Consider the following 19701-nt stretch of genomic DNA (forward strand, 5'->3'; position numbering starts at 1 on the left):
TTCCTCCCAGGGCTGCTGTGCGAGGGGAGGCTCTGCAACCTGACTGCCTGTTTCAGATTCTGGAGCCGCCACCCGCCAACCCGCCAGTGCTCCCTCAAAGAGCTGTGTAACTTCCCTGAGCTCCCTCTGGTCCTTGCGAAAGGGGGACGGCAGTAGTATTTGCCCCACGGTTAGTGCGAGGCTCAGGCGCACTCACACTTGTGACACGCCTGGCGGTGCAGGCGTTGGGGGGCGGTTGTTATCAGCACGGTGGGAAGCAAAGGGGCGTTCTGCAATGAGGATTGAGAGAGGGAGGAGAGGCAGGTGGACAGGTGCCTGAGGCCCAATCCTGCTGGGGAGCGGAAGCTGAGTTGCTGAGTCCCTGCAACGCCTCCTCCCTCACTTCAGGACTTTAATAATGGGGAGGTGATGGAGTCCTCAGAGGTCCCTGCCCTCCAAGCCCCAGGGCAGGGATGCAGCACGGCAGTCCCTAGGCCAGCACGCTCAGTGCCCCGTGTGGATCCAGGCTCAGTGGCAGCCCTGCCCCCTGCAGTCCCTGAGACCGTGGGGTCTGCAGTCAGACCCAGCCTGGAGTTCACAACCTGGTGGGCCACCTACTGGCTGGGTTATCTGGGGTCCAGCTGTGCCTTCTTCTGAAGCCTCCATTCCTGGTCAGTAAAACAGATCAGGAACGGTAGGTAGACCCGCCATAGGTCTCAGGGCAGCTGTGGGCCCCGTCGAAAAGCTCCTTCTTTGCTTGCTCCTTTGCAGCCCTGGACGATGCCTTGGGGGCTGAGCTGACCCTGGTGGGTCTGGTGGGCAGGCTTGGGGGCTGGCAGAGCTGATCCCTGCTGCCCCAGGCTGCACCCCCCAGCTGCAACCCCTCTGCCCAGAGAAGGGGAGGTGGCTGGGGCCTGAGTTCCAGTTCATTTATTCACTCATTCATTCGTTTGACAAATGTTTACCCAGTGATCTTTGCATGCCAAGCACTGTCCCAGGTGCTGGGATACAGCTGTGTCTGGTCTGGGCACTGTCTGGCCTGCTTGACCTCCCTGCCTCATCAGGGCACGCTGGAGAAATCTTTTCTGACAGTGTTCTCCCTCTGGCTTTGTCCTCGCAGGGACCTGAGTGAGAACGCCATCCAGGCCATCCCCAGAAAGGCTTTTCGTGGAGCCACAGACCTCAAAAATTTGTGAGTATGGGCCGGGGAGGGAGAGGGGCTTGGGGACTGTCGGGCCACCCCTGGCAGCATCCTTATGGGTCTCCCCAGGCCCTGTGGTCCAGGCAGCCGAGGAGCTGGTTTGGGCTCTGAGATGGTTCATGCCAGCATGGTCTTCTGGAACAGTCTGGGGCTGGAGGAAACAGGCATCCTTTGGGGGCCAGGTGGAAGGGAGTGTCATGAACTGTGGGGTGCTTGGGTGATGTCCTTGTTCCATTGCAATGGACAGTCTCTGTGCCCTTACCCTCCAGTGGGTGGGGAGAGCTGGGTCTGAATGTTTTCTTGCAGGTCCATATCGTATAAGCTGCTGCAAGTCAGTTAACTTCACTGAGCCTCTATATATTGTTTTGCAAAATGGGGACATCATATTTATCTCACAAGCTTGCTCTGAGGTTTAAATGAGATATGGAAATAAATACACTTTGTTGAATGCTATTTTTTAAAATTTATTTATTTTATTTTATTTTTGGCTGCGTTGGGTCTTTGTTACTGCACGCGGGCTTTTCTCTAGTTGCGGTGAGCAGGGGCTACTCTTCGTTGTGGTACGCGGGCCTCTTGCTGCGGTGGCTTCTGTTGTTGCGGAACACAGGCTCTAGGCGTACAGGCTTCAGTAGTTGTGGCACATGAGCTCAGTAGTTGTGGCTTACAGGCTCTAGAGCACAGGCTCAGTAGTTGTGGCGCACGGGCTTAGTTGTCTGCAGCCAAGCATGTGGGATCTTCCCAGACCAGGGCTTGAACCCATGTACCCTGCATTGGCAGGCAGACTCTTAACCACTGTGCCACCAGGGAAGCCAAATGCTATTTAAATATAATGGTTTATTTCTATGACTCAAATTTATTCTGGTCCAGGCTTACACTCCACCCCAACCCAGGTCTGACTGCCATGGTGCTGGCAAATGCCTGGCACGCTTGTCACTCCCTGACCCTCGTGCCTGTAGTAGACATTGGTAATTGATCACCGCATTCTTTCCCAAGGAGCCCAATCACAGCTTCAGTTTGTTCTGGGAGCAGCAGTCCAGGTAGCCACTGTGAGTCGGTCTCACTTGGCACTCAGGCTGAACTCTGTTTGCCGGCTGTGGCTGCCATGGCTCCTGTGACAGACTCTGATTGTACAGCCACCAGCAAGCACCCTCTAGGTGGTCTTCAAAGTGGGGGCGGTGCCTGCTCCCCAGGAAATATGCGAGGTTGGGGAGAGGAGTATAATATAACTTATTTATACTTACTGTTTTAACTAAAAATGAGAAAGAATTTAAGCTTTTATTAACATTTACTATTTGGATCAACACGTATGTACTGGACAAATGATTGGGGTCAGGTCTTTTTTTTTTCTAAACTAATGGAGTGGTTGATCAGAATGTCTGGACATCCCCGCTGTAGGCAACAAGCCATCCTCTCTATAACCCTCCTTTGTTCCACAGACAGCTGGACAAGAACCAGATCAGCTGCATTGAGGAAGGAGCTTTCCGGGCTCTGCGGGGGCTGGAAGTGCTGTAAGTGAAACATAGGAAGGGAAACAGAGGCAGGAGAGCTGGCTATCACGGGCGCTGAGGCCCAAGCAGCTGGCGTTTGGGCGGGGAAGCCCCACAGGAGGCGGGAGGCCTGGGAGGTGGGTGCCAGGCCCAGGGCAGAGGCCTGCTCTCTGCTCTCCTAGACTTGTTGCCAAGGACGGAAGGGCGTGTACTCCTGGGGTCATGCCTGTGACAGTGTGACCTAGGCTTAAACTGCTCGTGATGAAGCCCAGGGCAAGTGGCTGTGTCTCTCTGGAGTTTCTAACACTCAAGGCTGCAGTGCCTCGCCTTTCTCCCTCCGTCTGTCCAAACCCCACGCTTTCTTCCAGGTCAGCCCGAGCCTGCACCCATTCTCACCTTCTGTGCCCCCCCCTCCCCTGTCCTACCAGCCTGGGGGTCTGTGGTGCAGCTGCCTCTTCATCACTGTCCCAGCTCAGGGGTCTCCCTGAGGGTGGCTCTCCGGCGTAGCCCCCGGGTCCAGGCCAGGGCTGGTCACCTCGAGGGCAGACTGTGAGCCACAGCGTGAGAGAGAAGCTGTGCCCGTCTTTCCCACGCGGCTTACCGCTGGGCGGACGCTCAGTGACTCTGGCTTCCCTCTTTCAGGACTCTGAACAACAACAGCATCACCACCATCCCCGTGTCCAGCTTCAACCACATGCCCAAGCTGCGGACCTTGTGAGTCAGTCTGGGGCGGCCGGGAGCACAGTGCCGAGCAGGGGAGGTGCTGGGGGGCAGAGTGGAAGGAGCTCGGCCTCCTCTGCACCCCCGGAGGCCACCTCAGGGCGGGGGCTGAGTGGAGTTGGGGGAGGGGGAGGTGATCTACAGCTGAAGGATGTCGAATGTCATTTATAGTTGATGTCTTCGTCGGACAACAAATGATTTGTTTTTGTGTTTGAAGATGAGTCAGGTGATTTGGGCAGTGGGTCTACGTGAGCTCAGTGAGATGCACCTTCACTGGGCACACTCCAGCCGAAGGGGTGCCCCTCGCACCCGCCGAGCCCGCTGGGGGGAAGGGACAGCTGCTGGGAAGTTTCTCGCTGCTGCAGATAATCCCCAAGTCGGGGCTGAGCCGCGCAGCTGACGGGGTGTAGGCCGGGCCCCGACCCAGTGGAGCGCCAGGGGCTCGGCCCCCTGCCCCGTGGGCGAAGGGGCTCCCACTGTGCGGCCAGGGGCTGGGGGCCCAGGTGGGTCGTGAGCCACCCTGTCTGCTCCCTCACCCCCCTCCGCAGCCGCCTGCACTCCAACCACCTCTTCTGCGACTGCCACCTGGCCTGGCTCTCCCAGTGGCTGAGGCAGCGGCCAACCATCGGGCTCTTCACCCAGTGCTCGGGCCCTGCCAGCCTGCGCGGCCTCAACGTGGCCGAGGTCCAGAAGAGTGAGTTCAGCTGCCCAGGTGGGTGCAGGCCCTGCCGGGGCTCTCGGCTGCCCTTCGCCTGCCCCCCGCCCCGCCTCCTGTTCCCGCCCACTAGCCTCCTGTCAGCACGCATTAACATCTGGCCCACCCGTGACCTCCGGTCCTCATCCATGGATGGGGTGAGGACATCTCACCGTCTCCTACCCTCGCTCGTGTTCTCTCCTGTCCCTACTCATTGCGTCCTGTCCTCACTGCTCTCCTTCTCCTTCCCCATCCGTTGTCTCACCCATCACCTTTGTCTCCACATCACCTCTTGCCTCCACTGCATTTCCCCTCCTGTCTCCTACCCATCACTTCTTTCCTGTCCCCACCCATTGTCCCCTTCTGTCCCATCCCTTCTACCCAATGTCTCCCTTTTGCTTCTTTGCTTCTACCCAGCACTCCCGCCCTCGCCTCCCATCCCTCACTCCACGCCTTCTTGCCCCCTCCTATTACCCCTTCTCCCATCCCCCATTGTCTCACCCCTGCTATCTTGAAAAGTCATTAAACTGGGCCTTCTAGCCTTGGTTCGAAGTGAAATGGACCCCAGAGTCTGTACCTCCGTCTTCCACCTGGGGTCCTGGGAGAGCCGCCTGCCTGGCCACCCCACTTCCTTTCTGGCCCCTCCAATCTGCATACTGCAGCCAGAAAGACCTGAAGAGAGCCACAGGTTTGGGCTGCTCACTGTTGCTTTGTCCTTACCTGGCCTTTCAGTGCTCCTAGGAGAGTCCAAACTGCCCTCCAGCTCTGCGAGGCTGGACGAGGTCATCTGTGCCTCCTCTGCCTGGTGGCTTCCTCACTGGTGCATCTCAGTCGTGCCTGCCTCTGCCCCTCCCGGGAGCAGGTGCCTCCCACCCTGGCCTCCTGGCAGGCTGTTTCCCTGCTGGTTACATCCTCCCCGCCTTGCTGCTCCCTTCTCAACCTGCAGGGCCCAGGGAGCCTTCCCTGGCCCCAGAGGGAGTCCCGCATAGACTGATCGCAAAGTCCATGAAAACATGGGTACGTGTGCTGTGTTCTCTGGCCACTTCTTAGTACTGTGCTCACACTTGACACAGAGAGATAGATGCTCAAGGGATGTTTGCTGAGTGAATGACCGGCTCACAGATCCGTGACAGAGGATTAGGGGCTGCCCGCTCCTCCCAAGCCTGTGGATCTGAGCCCGCCAGCCACACAGAGCTCGGCCTCCTCTCCTCAGGGTGAGGCTCGGGGGTGGGGGGGCTGTCCCCTCCTCCTCAGCACCGGCAGCCCCCCGAGACTGCGCTCAAACACCGCCGTGCTCAGGGCTGCGGCGTGTGTGAGACGTGATTCTGCAGCTCCACTGCTAGTATGTGCACATGTTCTGCCAAACACATGTCCAAGAACATCCAGGCAGTGTTTTTCATAATATCCCAGGCTTGGAGATTGCCCAGATGGCCACCAACAGGAGACTGGATTAGCCGATGATGGCATATCCGTACAATAGACTATGAGTCAGCAATAGAAAAGAACAAACTACACAGCAACATGGGCAAATCTCGGAGATTTTACGTTGAGTGCAAGAGGCCAGATGCAAGAGAGCCTGCCGTCTGCTTTCCTTTATGTGCAGCCCACAGAGGAGCAGAGCAGATCTTTGGTGACAGGTCTCAGAATAGCGGCTACCTCAGGGAAGGAGCATGAGGGAACCTTCTTGGATGATAGAAATATTCCATGTCGGGGGGGGCGGTTCTGTGGCCGTACCCACATGAGGAAATGCAGCCAGCTATACACTTATGATGGTGCACTTGTTATAACCGATGATACCTCGGTTTTAAAAAGTGTGGGTCCTTAACATCAGACACTGGGCTTCACCCTGATCTCACCACCTATGTGGTGAGATTCCATGTGCTATTAATTAACGTGGAAGATGTGTGAATTTCATGTGCTAATTAATGAATGTTGAGGACTCAGTTTTCTCACCTGTAAAGTGGCCACAATGATGTCATGCTCTTTGCAGTAGGATTCAATGAGATACTGCATGTACGACACTTATTATGGCATGTGGCACAGAGTAAGCGCTCAATAAACATGGTTCTTGTCATACTCAGGCCGGAAGTGTTGAGTGACTTGGGCTAGAGCCTGGAGCCTCAGAACTGAGGGTAGGATTTCCTAGCGTGCAAATCACATGCTCATGTAGCACAGTTATGTTCAGATTCAAGTTCAGCAAACAAGTACCTGCTATGTACCAGGCACGTGCAGAGTTACATCATGGTCCTTGGTGATCTCCTCTGGTTCATCCTCATTTAGAGAAGCACCTTGTCCCCATCCATCAGTCCGTATCTGGGAAGGGAGGTCCTGGCCCAGGGCTCCCTGAGGTCACAGCCCACTGTTTCCACAGGCCAGGGGGAGGCGGGGCACGTGCCCTCCTGCACCCTCTCCTCCGGCTCCTGCCCAGCCATGTGTACCTGTAGCAAAGGCATTGTGGATTGTCGTGGCAAAGGCCTCACCGCCATCCCTGCCAACCTGCCCGAGACCATGACGGAGATGTGAGTACAGGCAGGGCAGGCGCTGGGATGCACCCCTCCGGCCAGGCCAGGCTGTGGTGGGCCAGTGAAGAGCCAGTGCGGGCGCTACCCCAAGGCTTGCCCTGAGGCCCCTCAGTGCAAACGGAGAAGACATGCTTTGCCTCAGCTGGGCCGAGTTGTCTGCCCAAGGCTGGCAACTCTGGAGGGTTGGAGAGGCGTATCCCTCTGTGGTCCATCTGTCCAGCCCAGCTGGGTGAGTCTGCTAGAATTGGTTTCTTAGGGACTTTCCTGGCAGTCCAGTGGTTAAGACTCCTCGCTTCCACTGCAGGGGACACGGGTTCGATCCCTGGTCGGGGAACTAAGATGCTGCAAGCCCCGTGGTGTGGCCAAAAAAAAAAAAAAGCATTGGTTTCTTAGTATTAGCATCATTGGTGAGCCCCTTTCAGCCATGGCAGCCTGGGATAATGGAGCTCGAAAACCTGTCGCTTTTCTCTGCCTGTAACAGCCCCCCTACCTCCAGATGGAGGGTGGGAGCAGGGGCTGGCGGGCAAAGGGCCTGGTTTGGGCAACGGCATGGGTGGGGTGACGTGCCTTTGTCCTTCCTCTGTGTTCTCTCTCTGCAGCCGCCTGGAGCTCAATGGGATCAAGTCCATCCCCCCCGGAGCCTTCTCTCCCTACAGAAAGCTTCGGAGGATGTGAGTGCCTCCTGCTGTTTCCTGGGGGTCAGCATGGGGCTGAGCCTGGAGCAGGCAGGCCGCAGCCCCGGGGCAGGTCCTGACTCTGCCTGCCGTGGCTGAGCCCCCGGCAAAGCCATCATCTGGCCTTCCTACCAGGCTCACCTGTGACATGGGGATGGCGGTGGTGCGACCTCCTCGAAGGGCTGTCTTGCGGCCTAAAGAGGATGCTGAGTCCGAGTCTGGCACGTGACCAGAGCTGACCATTTCAGCTTGGGCACCCATAGAAGCAGTTGAGGCTGTGAGGGGTGTGTGCAGGGGAAAGCTAGGGTACCCACCCGTGCGTGACCCTTGGATTGCACAGGGAAATAGTGGCCAGTCGTGGGTTTTTCGGGTGGATGGGGAACTGGCCCTTCTCTTTCCTAATTTCAAAGAAACCCCTGCCCTCCTGTGGTGTCTGGGAGGTAGGGGGGACAGGCAGGACTTGGTGGCCACTGAGAGATTCAGCCACCGTCTCTCCTCTGCTCACCTTGCAGAGACTTGAGCAACAACCAGATCTCGGAGATTGCACCCGACGCCTTCCAGGGCCTCCGGTCCCTGAACTCGCTGTGAGTAGCAGTGCCAAGGCTCTGTAGTGGTCCAGGGCATCCCTCAAGGAGGCTGGCAGGGCCAGGGCTCAGGGCCCCTCTGGTGGGCGCTAGAGAAGGAGCACAGACAGCCTCAGTGGGTCTCCCTCTGGCTGCAGTGACCAGGGTGGCTGTACCCAGCTTTCCCTTCCTCTTTGTGGACCCTCTGCAGCTGGGAGGGGGAGGAGGGAGTCAAGGGCTGAGTGCATGGAAAAGCTAGGCAGAGCTGTTGCCCCTGACAACTGTGATGCTCTCCCTTCTGCGGTGGGGATTTTCCCAGCCTTCTTTGTGGCAGTCACCTGACTCAGCCCAGCCTTCATGTGGGCCCCACCTCCCCACAGAGGCCCAGCGCTCCGTTCTCCTGAGCCTTGCCTGGGTCCTATAATGGTGGCAACCACCAGCTCCAGTTGTGAAATCTGCCTCAGCTTACATCTTTTGTCCCAAACGTGCTCTGATCTCAAGTTGTAATGAGTGATTGTGAAGAGTGTTTCCTGCCTCCCCTGCCTCCCCCACCCTGTCCAGTATTTTCTTTCCCTCAACAGTTTGCTGGGGATCCATCAATCTACAAAACGTTGTGCGGCATTGAAAATTAATCTCGGGAATGTTACTTCATCTCTTTTTCCAAGAACCCTTGCTCGCTCTCCCAGGGTCACTAAGCCCCTCACTCTCTGAGGTCCCATGGTACTTTGTCTCCATACAGAGTGAACTCAGGGTGTCCTATAGTCAGGCTGGCTCCCTGTTGATGGAGGCCATTCATTTGTCTTAGGAATGAGTATTTTCACCCGTCCCTTGGCAGCGTTGGACATGGGCTGGGCGTTGATTCGGGGCCTAGGAAGTGGAACAGAATGGAACTCCCCCTGGGGCAGTGCAGGAGGCCGCTAGCTCAGTGTCTTCTGTGTGCACCCTCTTCTCTTGGACTAGAGTGCAGGGTAGTGCGTGGGGCCGTTGGGAATGGCACCCCTAAAACTGTGCAGTGTGCAACCTACACAGCTGTACACGACAGCCTGGTGATGGGTCACTGTCCTTGGCTGAGAGATCCTGAAGGTGGCTGCCAAATGCAGGGTCTTCCTCTGGAAAGTGAGTGAATCTCCTCCTAAATTGGAACATGACAGCAGCCCATCTAAGTGGGTTCCTGTTGCTCATGGGTATATGGTCGCAGCCGCCCCCTCACCATATAGGAACTTTCATGCCGAGGTCATGCAAAAAGTGGACATTGACAGTGTCCGCCTGGTCAGGCCCTGACCTGGTACCCCTGCCTCAATGCCTGCCCCCTGCATTACTCCACACAGCAGACGGGGGGATCTTTCCAGTGGGAGTCTGATGATGTCTCAGAGGCTTCCTGGTGCTGGCTGCGTAAAATCCAAGCTACGGTCCCATTTGTTTCCTCCACTCGAGCCACACTGGAGCTCTCCACGTGGGCCAGCCCGGATCCTACTTAGCTCCTGCTACGCCGTCCTCCAAGAACCATCTCAGAGATGGCGCACTCTGCTTTTACTCAGACAGAATGTTTCTGGGGGTGGCTGGGGGTGCCGCTTGTGAGATTGGAACGTAATGCACCCCCCTCCCCAGGCCCCATGACGCTTTCACCAACTGTCTGAACCCATTTTTGCCTGCCTGTCTTTTTTGAACCTTTGCATTTTTTCTGATTATATATGGAATTCATGCTCCATGTAGAAAACTTTGAAAATTCTAAAGCATGAAACAACCCACTCGCAGTCCTGCCACCAGATCTCAGCGCAGCTAACACTTTGGTCTGTTTCCTTCTGGTGTTTTGTCTGTGCTGGAAAGACTCGCTTGACGTGCTGGAGCTCATACCGCACGTGCCTTCTGGCATTCCAGTTTTTGCTTGTAATTCCCTGAAAATATGTTAATTTTTCCTGCCCTAGGGATTTTCTTCTCTTTGAACAATCTCCTTTTGGATCCCCAACCAGGTTAATTTCCCATGAGGTTCCCCGGAGGGGCCCTTACAGGCTTCTGTGGGATCCGTGTGTGAGGGCAGAGTGAGGGAGGGGTGCTCCCGCAGTGATGGGGATCATGCTGCCTCTAGCCCATAGGGTACCTTTGTGCAGAGTAGGGACCGGCGACCCCTTCCTGTCGCACTTTACTGCCATCTGCTGGCCACTGTTATAACAAGCCTACACTGCTGGGACCTGGCATGTGAAAGGCATAGGGGTGGCACCATTGTGTGGGCAGGACTTGCAGAGCTGTGCCCCGGCCTGCCGGGCTGTCCTCTAACTCTCCTTTCTGCTGCCTTCTCTCCAGGGTCCTCTATGGGAACAAGATCACAGACCTCCCCCGGGGAGTGTTTGGAGGCCTGTTCACCCTACAGCTCCTGTAAGGACCCAAATGCGAGTGACCTTGGGTGGGACCCATGGAGGGGGGGCAGTATTCCTCCGGCCTCTCTTTCGGCCTCTTTGGGGTGTGGGAGGCAAGGACCTTGGGGGATGGCAGGTCTGGCAAGGCTGTGAGAGTCTAGGGGGCTCTGCAGAGGCCAGAGAGGGAGGCAGAGGTGGATGCAGAGCTGATTGCAGGACGCCCGAGCTGAGAGGCCGCTGAGATGCGAACTGTGTTCCTGCTGAGCTCGGTGTGGTTGGGGACAGAGATGTCTGCTGCAGGAGGACACCCAGGCCCAGGTCAGCCTCCTTGAGCGCTGAGCGTTCAGACAAGGATTCTCTCCCAGGACCCAAGAAGCACAGAAGCCAAATGCTCCCTCTCAGCTCCTGGGAAACCCAGCAGAAGGGGAGGAGAAGGATACCCCCAAATGCCTTTGGGAGGTGACTTGACCACTGTGCTCTCTGCTGTCTCAGAATCCCATTGGGCACCTCTAGCAGTTCCTTGAAAGAGAGAAGCATGGGGGTCTAAATGGTCCCTGTGCACAGAGAAGGCAGCCGGAGCTCCTCTGCGTGGAGTGGACACCCAGAGGGCCAGATCCCCTGCACCTGCTTCCGTGGGCTCCTCCCTGACATAACGCGTGCTTGGCACCTAGGAAGGTGCCCAGGACATGATGAGTCCAATTCTGTGCCTCTCCCCTCACCACCTGGCCCTGGCTCTGCCCACAGGCTCCTGAATGCCAACAAAATCAACTGCATCCGGCCCAACACCTTCCAGGACCTGCAGAACCTCTCACTGCTCTCCCTGTATGACAACAAGATCCAGAGTCTCGCCAAGGGCACCTTCACCTCCCTGCGGGCCATCCAGACCTTGTGAGTGCCCTCTTGCCCTCCGCCTCCGCCCACCCCAGCAGGTGGACCTAGGGGAGGTAACAGCCTCCAGGTACAGGCAGCGGTCTTGGCCTGTGCCTTTGGCTCACCAGGTATGGCCTCTGGTAGAGGACAGATTCTGGGTTAGACAAACCTGGGTTCAGATTCCAGCTATGATCCTTATTGGCTGCGTGGCCCTGGGCAAGTTAATTAGCTTCTCTGGGGCTCAGTTTACTCATTCATAAAATGTGGATATCACCTTCTTCATAGGAATGTGGAATTGGGATGCATGTGAAAATTGATGGCATGTTTAATGGGCAGCACTTTGTTCTTTCTTGATAATACATAAAATAATAGTGCATCTTGCAGTTGATAATGTCTTAAACGAAATACAGTGACAGCAATGCTGATTATAAATTAAAAATTAGAAGAGCAACAATTCCAGGAAGGTTTATTCCTAGGCATTTTATTCTTTCTGTTGCAATGGTAAATGGGATTGTTTCCTTAATTTCTCTTTCAGACTTTTCATCGTTAGTGTATAGGAATGCAAGAGATTTCTGTGCATTAAAATTTTTTTAAAAATTAAAAGCATTTTAAAATCCCCTCCCTCATAAATAAATAGATAGATAAACAAAGAAATAAGTAAATGCCTATGCAGTACAATTGGCAGATACTGGTTGATGTGTTACTTAAGTTTTTAATCTGTGGGTGTGGTCTCCATTTCCATTTTCCTTGCACATTATTTGTTGAAGACACTGCTTTACTGGATCCATAGAGCTCCCCACAGTCTGGATTTGCTTATTGCATCCCCTGTGGTGTAGTTTCACATGTTCCTCTGTTCTCTCTAGGTCTTGCAGATAGAAAATTTCATCTAGGAGCTTGGGTCAGGTTCAGGTATTTTTTCTTTTTCTGGCAAGATGACTTCATAGTATTGTGTACTTTCAACAGGAGGCTCAAGATACCTGTTTTTTTTTTTTTTTTTTTGTAATAAACACAGTCATTGATTTCAATGCCTAGGCCCGCTTGTTCATTAGGGATCCTGAAATGGTGATATGTGAATTCTAACATTCCTTCTTCATTTGATAATGCTGTTGCGGTTACGCTTTAAAGGAGTCCTTATTTTTTAGCTGGAAGGCTTCTGTATAGGGAAACTTCTCTTCTACTATTTGGTTAAACTCAGGCACTACATTCCACATCTTTAGTTCTGAGCCTGCAGTGTGACTCAGCGTGCTGACCCGTGGGTCCTGTGGTGCGTGCCTGATGGGTATTTATTATTAATATTACCGTGGCCATTGTTGGCGTTGCCAGCCCTGCCACTGTTTACCCGCTGTGCAGTGCCCTCTGTCAGCTGAGATCTGCACGAGTGCTGGGATGAGTGTGAAACAGATCGAGTAGAAGGCACAGCTCCTGCTCCCTTGGGACCCTGCACGTCAGCAGGGATGTCAGCCATGAAGACAAACTCATTAGAGCCCACATACCCGCCGGCAGCCCACTACTGCTAATTAATTTACTTATAGCCAGGGAGAGGGGGAGGGAGCACCACGGGGAAATCTTGCCAAGTATGTGAAATGAGATGTCACAGGGAGACATTGGAAAGGTGGATTATTTCACGAAGCTGGCAGAACATCTGAGAGAAATGCACTAAGGAGATTTCAGGGCCGGGGACACACATGCAGAAAAGCCTTGGGGATGGGGAATGGGGCTGAGCATCTCATGTGAGGAGCTGTCTCGCTTTCAGGGTGGAAGGCGAGCTAGTACATCAAATGGATTGTGCTCACCAGGGGCGGCTCTGTCTGTGTCCATTTACCTGGCTGGATTTCAGGAGTGCTTCTGCCCTCCTAGGTACCATCCCTGAGATCTTGGCCACTTCCACCAAGGCAGTAGTAGGGCACAAAGCTGGAGCAGAGTGTTAGAACAGGAAGGTTTCCCATAGGAGAGATGGTAATAGTAGTAATACTGATAATAGCGGTAGTCACCGCGGTTTATTACTGAAGGCCAGGACACTGTTCTTTGCGTGTATTATCTTACTTAATACTTACAATGACCTATGAATGAAGGTTCTCTCATCCTTGCCTTACTTATAAGGAAACTGAGGCAGAGGCAGACTCACCCTAGGTCACATAGCATCTAGTAGAGCAGGGATTTGGTCTCAGGCATCTCTTCACTGGCGCTGAGAAATTAGTTAACTTGCCCCTAAATTGTGCTTTTACCCTAAGAATTGACCTCATTGTTAAGGCTGTAAAGCAAGACTGAACTTCGTGAACAACTCTTATATATTGACAACTGAAGTACAATTTAGAACAAGAATTTTAAAAAATGCAAATCCGGGCTTCCCTGGTGGTTCAGTGGTTGAGAGTCCGCCTGCCGATGTAGGGGACATGGGTTCGTGCCCCGGTCCGGGAAGATCCCACATGCCGCGGAGCGGCTGGGCCCATGAGCCATGGCCGCTGAGCCTGCGTGTCCAGAGCCTGTGCTCCGCAACGGGAGAGGCCACAACAGTGAGAGGCCCGCGTACCGCAAAAAAAAAAAAAAAAAAGCAAATCCAAGGTACAATCAGATATTGTTATTACAGCCTCAGATAGTTAAACCCTTGGCCGAGTCTTATGTCAGAACCGAGCGGATTTCAACTTACAAAATCTTGCTTGATTTGTTTATAGCTCCAAGATCTGTGGCTGAGTGCCATGTGTCACAGTATTGATTTTGTAGTTTTACTTGCCCCAAGAGATTAAAAAAAAAATTTTTTTTAAAGCTTGAATGAGATATAACTTACATACCATAAAATTCACCTGTTCTGAGTGTACAATTCAGTGATTTTTAGTAAATTTACAGTTGTTCAACTATCACTACAATTCAATTTTAGAACATCTTCCATTACCCCCCAAAATCCCTTGTGCCCATTTGCAATCAGTTCCTATTTCCAGCCTAACCCCAGGCAAGCACTAATCTAATTTCTGTCTCTATAGATTTGCCTTTTCTAGATAGTCCATCAAAATGGACTTATGTGATATATCTTTTGTGACTGACTTCTTTTGCTTAGCATAATGTTTTCGAGATTCCTTCATATTGCAAGTATGTATTGGGTTGACCGAAAGGTGCGTTCGGTGTTTTCCATAAGATTGCTCTAGTAGCACTTAGTTGTCTTTAACTTCATTCGAAACAATTTTGTTAGACTGTATTGTGACAGCTGTCATATCAGCGTGCATTTTTCAAAAAACTTATCAAAATTGGTGAATTTTTGTGTAGCCATTTCAATATTGAAGATGGAAGAACAAAAACAACATTTTTGGCATACTGTGCTTCATTATTTCAAGAAAGTAAAAAAAGCAACTGAAACACACAAAAAGATTTGTGCAGTGTATGGAGAAGGTGCTGTGACTGATCGAATGTGTCAAAAGTGGTTTGCGGAATTTTGTGCTGGAGATTTCTTGCTGGACAATGCTCCACGGTTGGGTAGACCGGTTGAAGTTTATAGCAATCAAATTGAAACAATAATTGAGAACAATCAACGTTATACCGTGAGGAAGATAGCCAACATACTCAAAATGTCCAAATCAAGCGTTGAAAATCATTTGCACCAGCTTGGTTATGTTAATTGCTTTGATGTTTGGGTTCCACATAAGTTAAGAGAAAAAAACCTTCTTGACCATATTTCCGCATGCGATTCTCTACTGAAATGTAATGAAAACGTTCCGTTTTTAAAACAAATTGTGATGGGCAATGAAAAGTGGATACTGTACAACAATGTGGAACAGAAGATATCATGGGGCAAGCGAAATGTACCACCACCTACCACACCAAAGGCTGGTCTTCATCCAAAGAAGGTGATGTTGTGTATATGGTGGGATTGGAAGGGAGTCCTCTATTATGAGCTCCTTCCGGAAAACCAAACGATTAATTCCAACAAGTACTGCTCCCAATTAGACCAAGTGAAAGTGGTACTCAACAAAAAGCGTCCAGAATTAGTCAACAGAAAACGCATAGTCTTTCATCAGGCTAACGCAAGACCGCATGTTTCTTTGATGACCAGGCAAAAACTGTTACAGCTTGGCTGGGTAGTTCTGATTCATCTGCCTTTGGATTTTCATTTATTTCAGTCTTTACAAAATTCTCTTAATGGAAAAAATTTCAATTCCCTGGAAGATTGTAAAAAGCACCTGGAACAGTTTTTTGCTCAAAAAGATAAAAACTTTTGGGAAGATGGAATTATGAAGTTGCCTGAAAAATGGCAGAAGGTAGTGGAACAAAAGGGTGAATACATTGTTTAATAAAGTTCTTGGTGAAAATGAAAAATGTGTCTTTTATTTTTACTTAAAAACCGAAGGCACTTTTTGGCCAACCCAATAACAGTATTTGTTCCTTTTTATTGCCAAACAGTTTTCCATTGCACGCACATTTTGTTTATCCCTCCTCACTGTTGGACATTTGGATCATTCCCACTTTGGGACCATTATGAAGAATGCTGCTGTGAACATTTTCTTACACATCTTTGTGAGGACAAAGCGTTTCATTTCTCTTGGAATTTCTGGGGCACATGGGAAATTTATGTTTAACCTTTTAAGAAACCGCCACTGTTTTCCAAAGCGGCTCTACATTTTACATCCCCGCCAGCAATGTTATGAAGGTTCCAATTTCTCTACATCCTTGCCCACACTTGGTATCGGTTTTCTTTATGATTACAGCCATCCTAGTGGGTTTGAAGTGGTAGCTCATTGTGGGTTTAATTTGACTAATGATGTTGAGTACCTGCCCAAAAGATTTTTAGTTGTGACTTCTTAATGCTTAATCCAAGAAAGAGACTGGGAATCGGTCTCCCCTTCTACCTTCCACTATCAGAAATGTGCATGGAGATAATTGTCTGGCCACATGTGCAGCCTCTTTCTGGGTGTGCCTTTAACATAATTATCTTTTCCCAAGCAGATTTTTTTCTTCCTCCTGAGCATTTTCTCTCCCCAGTTCCCTGCTCTTTACACCTTCTAAAAATTCTACTTTATGTCAGATACTTAAGTTTATACAGAAGCCAGTTGCCTCGGTGGGTGATTCAAGTTTTGTAGGTTGCTTTTGACAAAAAATAGCCTGTTCTTAAAAAGGATGTATTCTACTCTGCACCCCTTGGACATTTTAATACGTGCCTGAACAACATAACTGAGTTGATTTTAAACAGAGTTTTCTGCCAAGATTGTGATAGAGGGACGCAATTCGTTCAGGCAGAGGCTGTCCTAAGGCACAAATAGATGTGGATGGGGCAGGTGGAAGGATCCCAGAGCAATCCCTGAATCCTGGTGTACTTTAGATTAGCTACGAACTCTGCCCTGGGGAGTCAGCACGCACATCGTCGCTGTGCAAATTGGCAGTTTAAATCGGGGAAACAAACCATCCAACGGGATGCAGAAGGGGTGGGAGGGGCCTGGCCCACCTGGTGGAGCTGAGAGGAGCCAGGACTCAGGCAGGAAAGTGGAGCAGGCGCTGCAAAGGGGAGTGGCAAGGACAGCTGGGCAGGGAAAGCTGTCACCAAGCATACTGACCAGTGGCCAGAGGGCGGAGCCCAGGAGGGGATGGATGGAGAGAGAGTGGCCAAGGTCTGAGCTGAGCTGAGCACAGACTCTGGGCAAGGGCTCGTGCCTCCGCTTGGAGAGAGCCGTGTGGCCCTAGCAGGAGCCTGGGCTGCGGCCAATATGTAGATGACTTGAATTAATGGCATTAGATGGAGGAAGAGTAGCCATGGCGTGGCGAGTCCTCTGAGCTGGCCCCATGCAGAAGCACTGGCTTTTGGGAACAGTAGTCAGGACAGGTGCTGGATTCTTTTCCCTGGCTGTCTCGGGGTAGAAAGCAGGGCACTCAGTGCTGCATTGGCCCAGACACAGGTGGGCAAGCCGGCTGCTAGGTGGTTCAGATGTGGCTGGTCTGAGCCTGCGGGGCAGTCAGGGCCAATGGGAAAGACAGCCCTGTGGTCACTTACAGTGACCCGGGTTCCCTCAGCTAGTATCACCTGTCAGCTGCCCCCTCCCCACACTTATCCTGCGGGTAACACAGGGAGCCAGCAAGAAGATATGAGTGGTTCCCCGATAAGCAGCTACTCAGTAATGCTTTCTGAGTTTCCCTGTGTCGAGAGACGGCCTGTAAAATGGTCAAGAGGGGGCAGCCCCTATGGCCCGGGGTAGGAACGGAGACTCCATGGAAAGCTGAGGGGCTGCAGCAGGCACTTTGAGACCTCCTACCCCAGCTGCAGCCCCAGCCTTGCCACCCTGGCCCCAGCCCCTTCTTGACAGAGGCTGTGGGAAAGAGGCTGCTGCCGCCCAAAGCCACAGGGAGGGGACAGTCCAGGACTCATGGCACCGGCGGGGTCCAAAGGCCGCTGGATGCTGAGGTCTTGGGCTCTAATGTTCATTCCATCACCTCGCCCTTGGAAGGACGGGGGTGCCCTGGCCGGTCTCTGGGTTGCTTCTGCCTCCACTCCTGTTTGTCACAGGGCAGAGGGAGGGACAGATGAGTAGAAGGAGACGGGACAGAGTGAGGCTTGAAGGGACAGCTGGAAGCTCCAGGCTGTGGAGTTCCATCCCCACTGCCAGGCTCTGGTAAGACTTCTCCACAGGTGGTGGGCACCCCCAGGTGCTGTCCCCAGGTGGCGCATTTCTCCCCAGGGCCCGGTGGGCTCTGGCCACGAGCAAGCAGTGAGGCCCCGTCCAGGTGGTGGTGAGCACAATGGTGCAGCTTTGTCTCTGATCTCCCATCCGCCCCCTTTGGACAGGCATCTGGCCCAGAACCCTTTCATCTGCGACTGTAACCTCAAGTGGTTGGCGGACTTCCTGCGCACCAACCCCATCGAGACCAGCGGGGCCCGCTGCGCCAGCCCCCGGCGCCTCGCCAACAAGCGCATCGGGCAGATCAAGAGCAAGAAGTTCCGGTGCTCAGGTAGCTGCCCGCCTGCCCACCCACCCGCCCGCCTTCAGTCTGCTCAGGGACCCTGTGATGTTCCTGGATGGTCCCAACAAGCGTGCGCTGGACCACTCTGGACCCACGCTGGAGGGTGCGGGCCCCCAGTGTAGACTTGCATCTACAGTTTCCCACGCCTTGTTTTACTGAGGCCTGGGAAGGTGGTAGAGCTTGCCGAAGATACCCCGGAGAGGACGGGCAAGGACCCAGGTCCCTCTCCTCCCAGGACAGTTCTCTTTCAAGCTTTTTAAGACACTCAGGAGGCCTGGGAACCCTCCTCAGAGAGATGGTCGCCTCCTCCAGGCTCTGGGGCAGCAGAAACGGCAACTGGCTGGGGAGAGTGTGGGTCGGCTTCCGAGCCCGGATCCTGGTCCATCCTCACCTGTGCCGTTGTGTGTGAACGTTCCCGTGGTTTTGGTGCTCCCTGGAAGAGGCTTCCTTGGGTGTGGTGCTGTCCCCTGCATCAGCCTGGGCAAGGAATATCTGTGTTCGTAGCAAGACCTTCACACAGGGGCTGGGTGGGTGGGTGCCGGGGCCCTGGTTTGTGACCCGAGCCTGGTTCCTGGGGCGGCTTCCGCTGGGCAGCAGGGCTGAGGCCTGGGCTGTTCCTGCATGGTCTGGACAATCCCAGCATTGTAGCGTTTCTGCTTCTCTCCTCAGCCAAAGAACAGTACTTCATTCCAGGTAAGAGGGGGGACCAAGGCCGGCCTGGGTGGGACGGTGGCAGTGGGAGGCCAGGGGGCCCCGGGAGACTCTGGGCTGGGCAGGGCTGCTTGGAACTCCTCCGCCCCTGGCCCCCACCCTCTCACCACAGGCACAGAGGATTACCAGCTGAACAGTGAGTGCAACAGCGACGTGGTCTGTCCCCACAAGTGCCGCTGCGAGGCCAGCATGGTGGAGTGCTCCGGCCTGAAGCTCACCAAGATCCCTGAGCGCATCCCCCAGGCCACGGCCGAGCTGTGAGAGCCCCCAGCCGCACCACACCCTCACCTGCCCCCAGCTCCCATGGACCCTCCCGCCCCTCCTCCGTGTTTTCCTCTGTCGCAGCCCTATTTGGGGACCACTGGAGACCCCACCCCGGGAGCATGCCAGCTGCTGGGTCCAGCAGGAAGTGGTCCCTCTGCTTCTCACTCCCAGTCCCACACGCCCTGCTGAGGCAGTCTCTGGCCCGCGGGGCAGGTCGCCAGCCTGAACCAGGGCGGATTCTCTCAATCATGCTTTTGCTTTCTTTGTGGGGACCTGATTCCATCAGCTAAAGTTGTAGCCTAAGCCATTCTTTTATTTTTCTTCTTTCTCTAAAAATATAAATTTGTGCACGTATATATATGCATGTGCACAGATACCTACACATGCTTGTCAGTTATGTATGTAAAGTTCATGGCATTTTTCATGTTAAAATATCCCCATTCACCCCCCAGCTCTTGGTCCAGCCTTTTCTGAAATAGGATCAATTCATCTCACCAGAGAAATTCTTCTGGGAGTCCCCTTTGTTTGAGTCCCAAATAGTCTCAGTTTGGAAGATACTTTAACGTCTGTCATTTATGGATGTAAAAGTTCCCTTCATTGCTTCTTACAGACGATTAAACAACAATGAGATTTCCATCCTGGAGGCCACCGGGATGTTTAAAAAACTCACCCATCTGAAGAAAATGTGAGTTCCCCGTTGGCGGGAAGGTGCAGTCAGGACGCCGG

At 53.1% G+C, this 19701-nt stretch overlaps 1 protein-coding gene across 1 annotated transcript in view; it reads left to right on the top strand.

Annotated features, from left to right (window-relative positions):
* The window catches only part of SLIT1 (slit guidance ligand 1), a 169250-nt gene that overhangs the window by 112076 nt on the left and 37473 nt on the right, over positions 1-19701 (top strand). The window contains exons 5-17 of the mRNA XM_079899903.1: positions 1100-1171; positions 2617-2688; positions 3310-3381; positions 3936-4099; positions 6453-6600; positions 7203-7274; positions 7790-7861; positions 10142-10213; positions 10939-11082; positions 17825-17988; positions 18670-18693; positions 18824-18968; positions 19586-19660. Of these exons, the coding sequence (XP_079756029.1) occupies positions 1100-1171; positions 2617-2688; positions 3310-3381; positions 3936-4099; positions 6453-6600; positions 7203-7274; positions 7790-7861; positions 10142-10213; positions 10939-11082; positions 17825-17988; positions 18670-18693; positions 18824-18968; positions 19586-19660 (1296 nt within the window). The remainder of the gene's footprint in view (positions 1-1099; positions 1172-2616; positions 2689-3309; positions 3382-3935; positions 4100-6452; positions 6601-7202; positions 7275-7789; positions 7862-10141; positions 10214-10938; positions 11083-17824; positions 17989-18669; positions 18694-18823; positions 18969-19585; positions 19661-19701) is intronic.

This window comes from Stenella coeruleoalba (assembly GCF_951394435.1).
Source record: "Stenella coeruleoalba genome assembly, chromosome: 16".
NCBI lineage: Eukaryota > Metazoa > Chordata > Mammalia > Artiodactyla > Delphinidae > Stenella > Stenella coeruleoalba.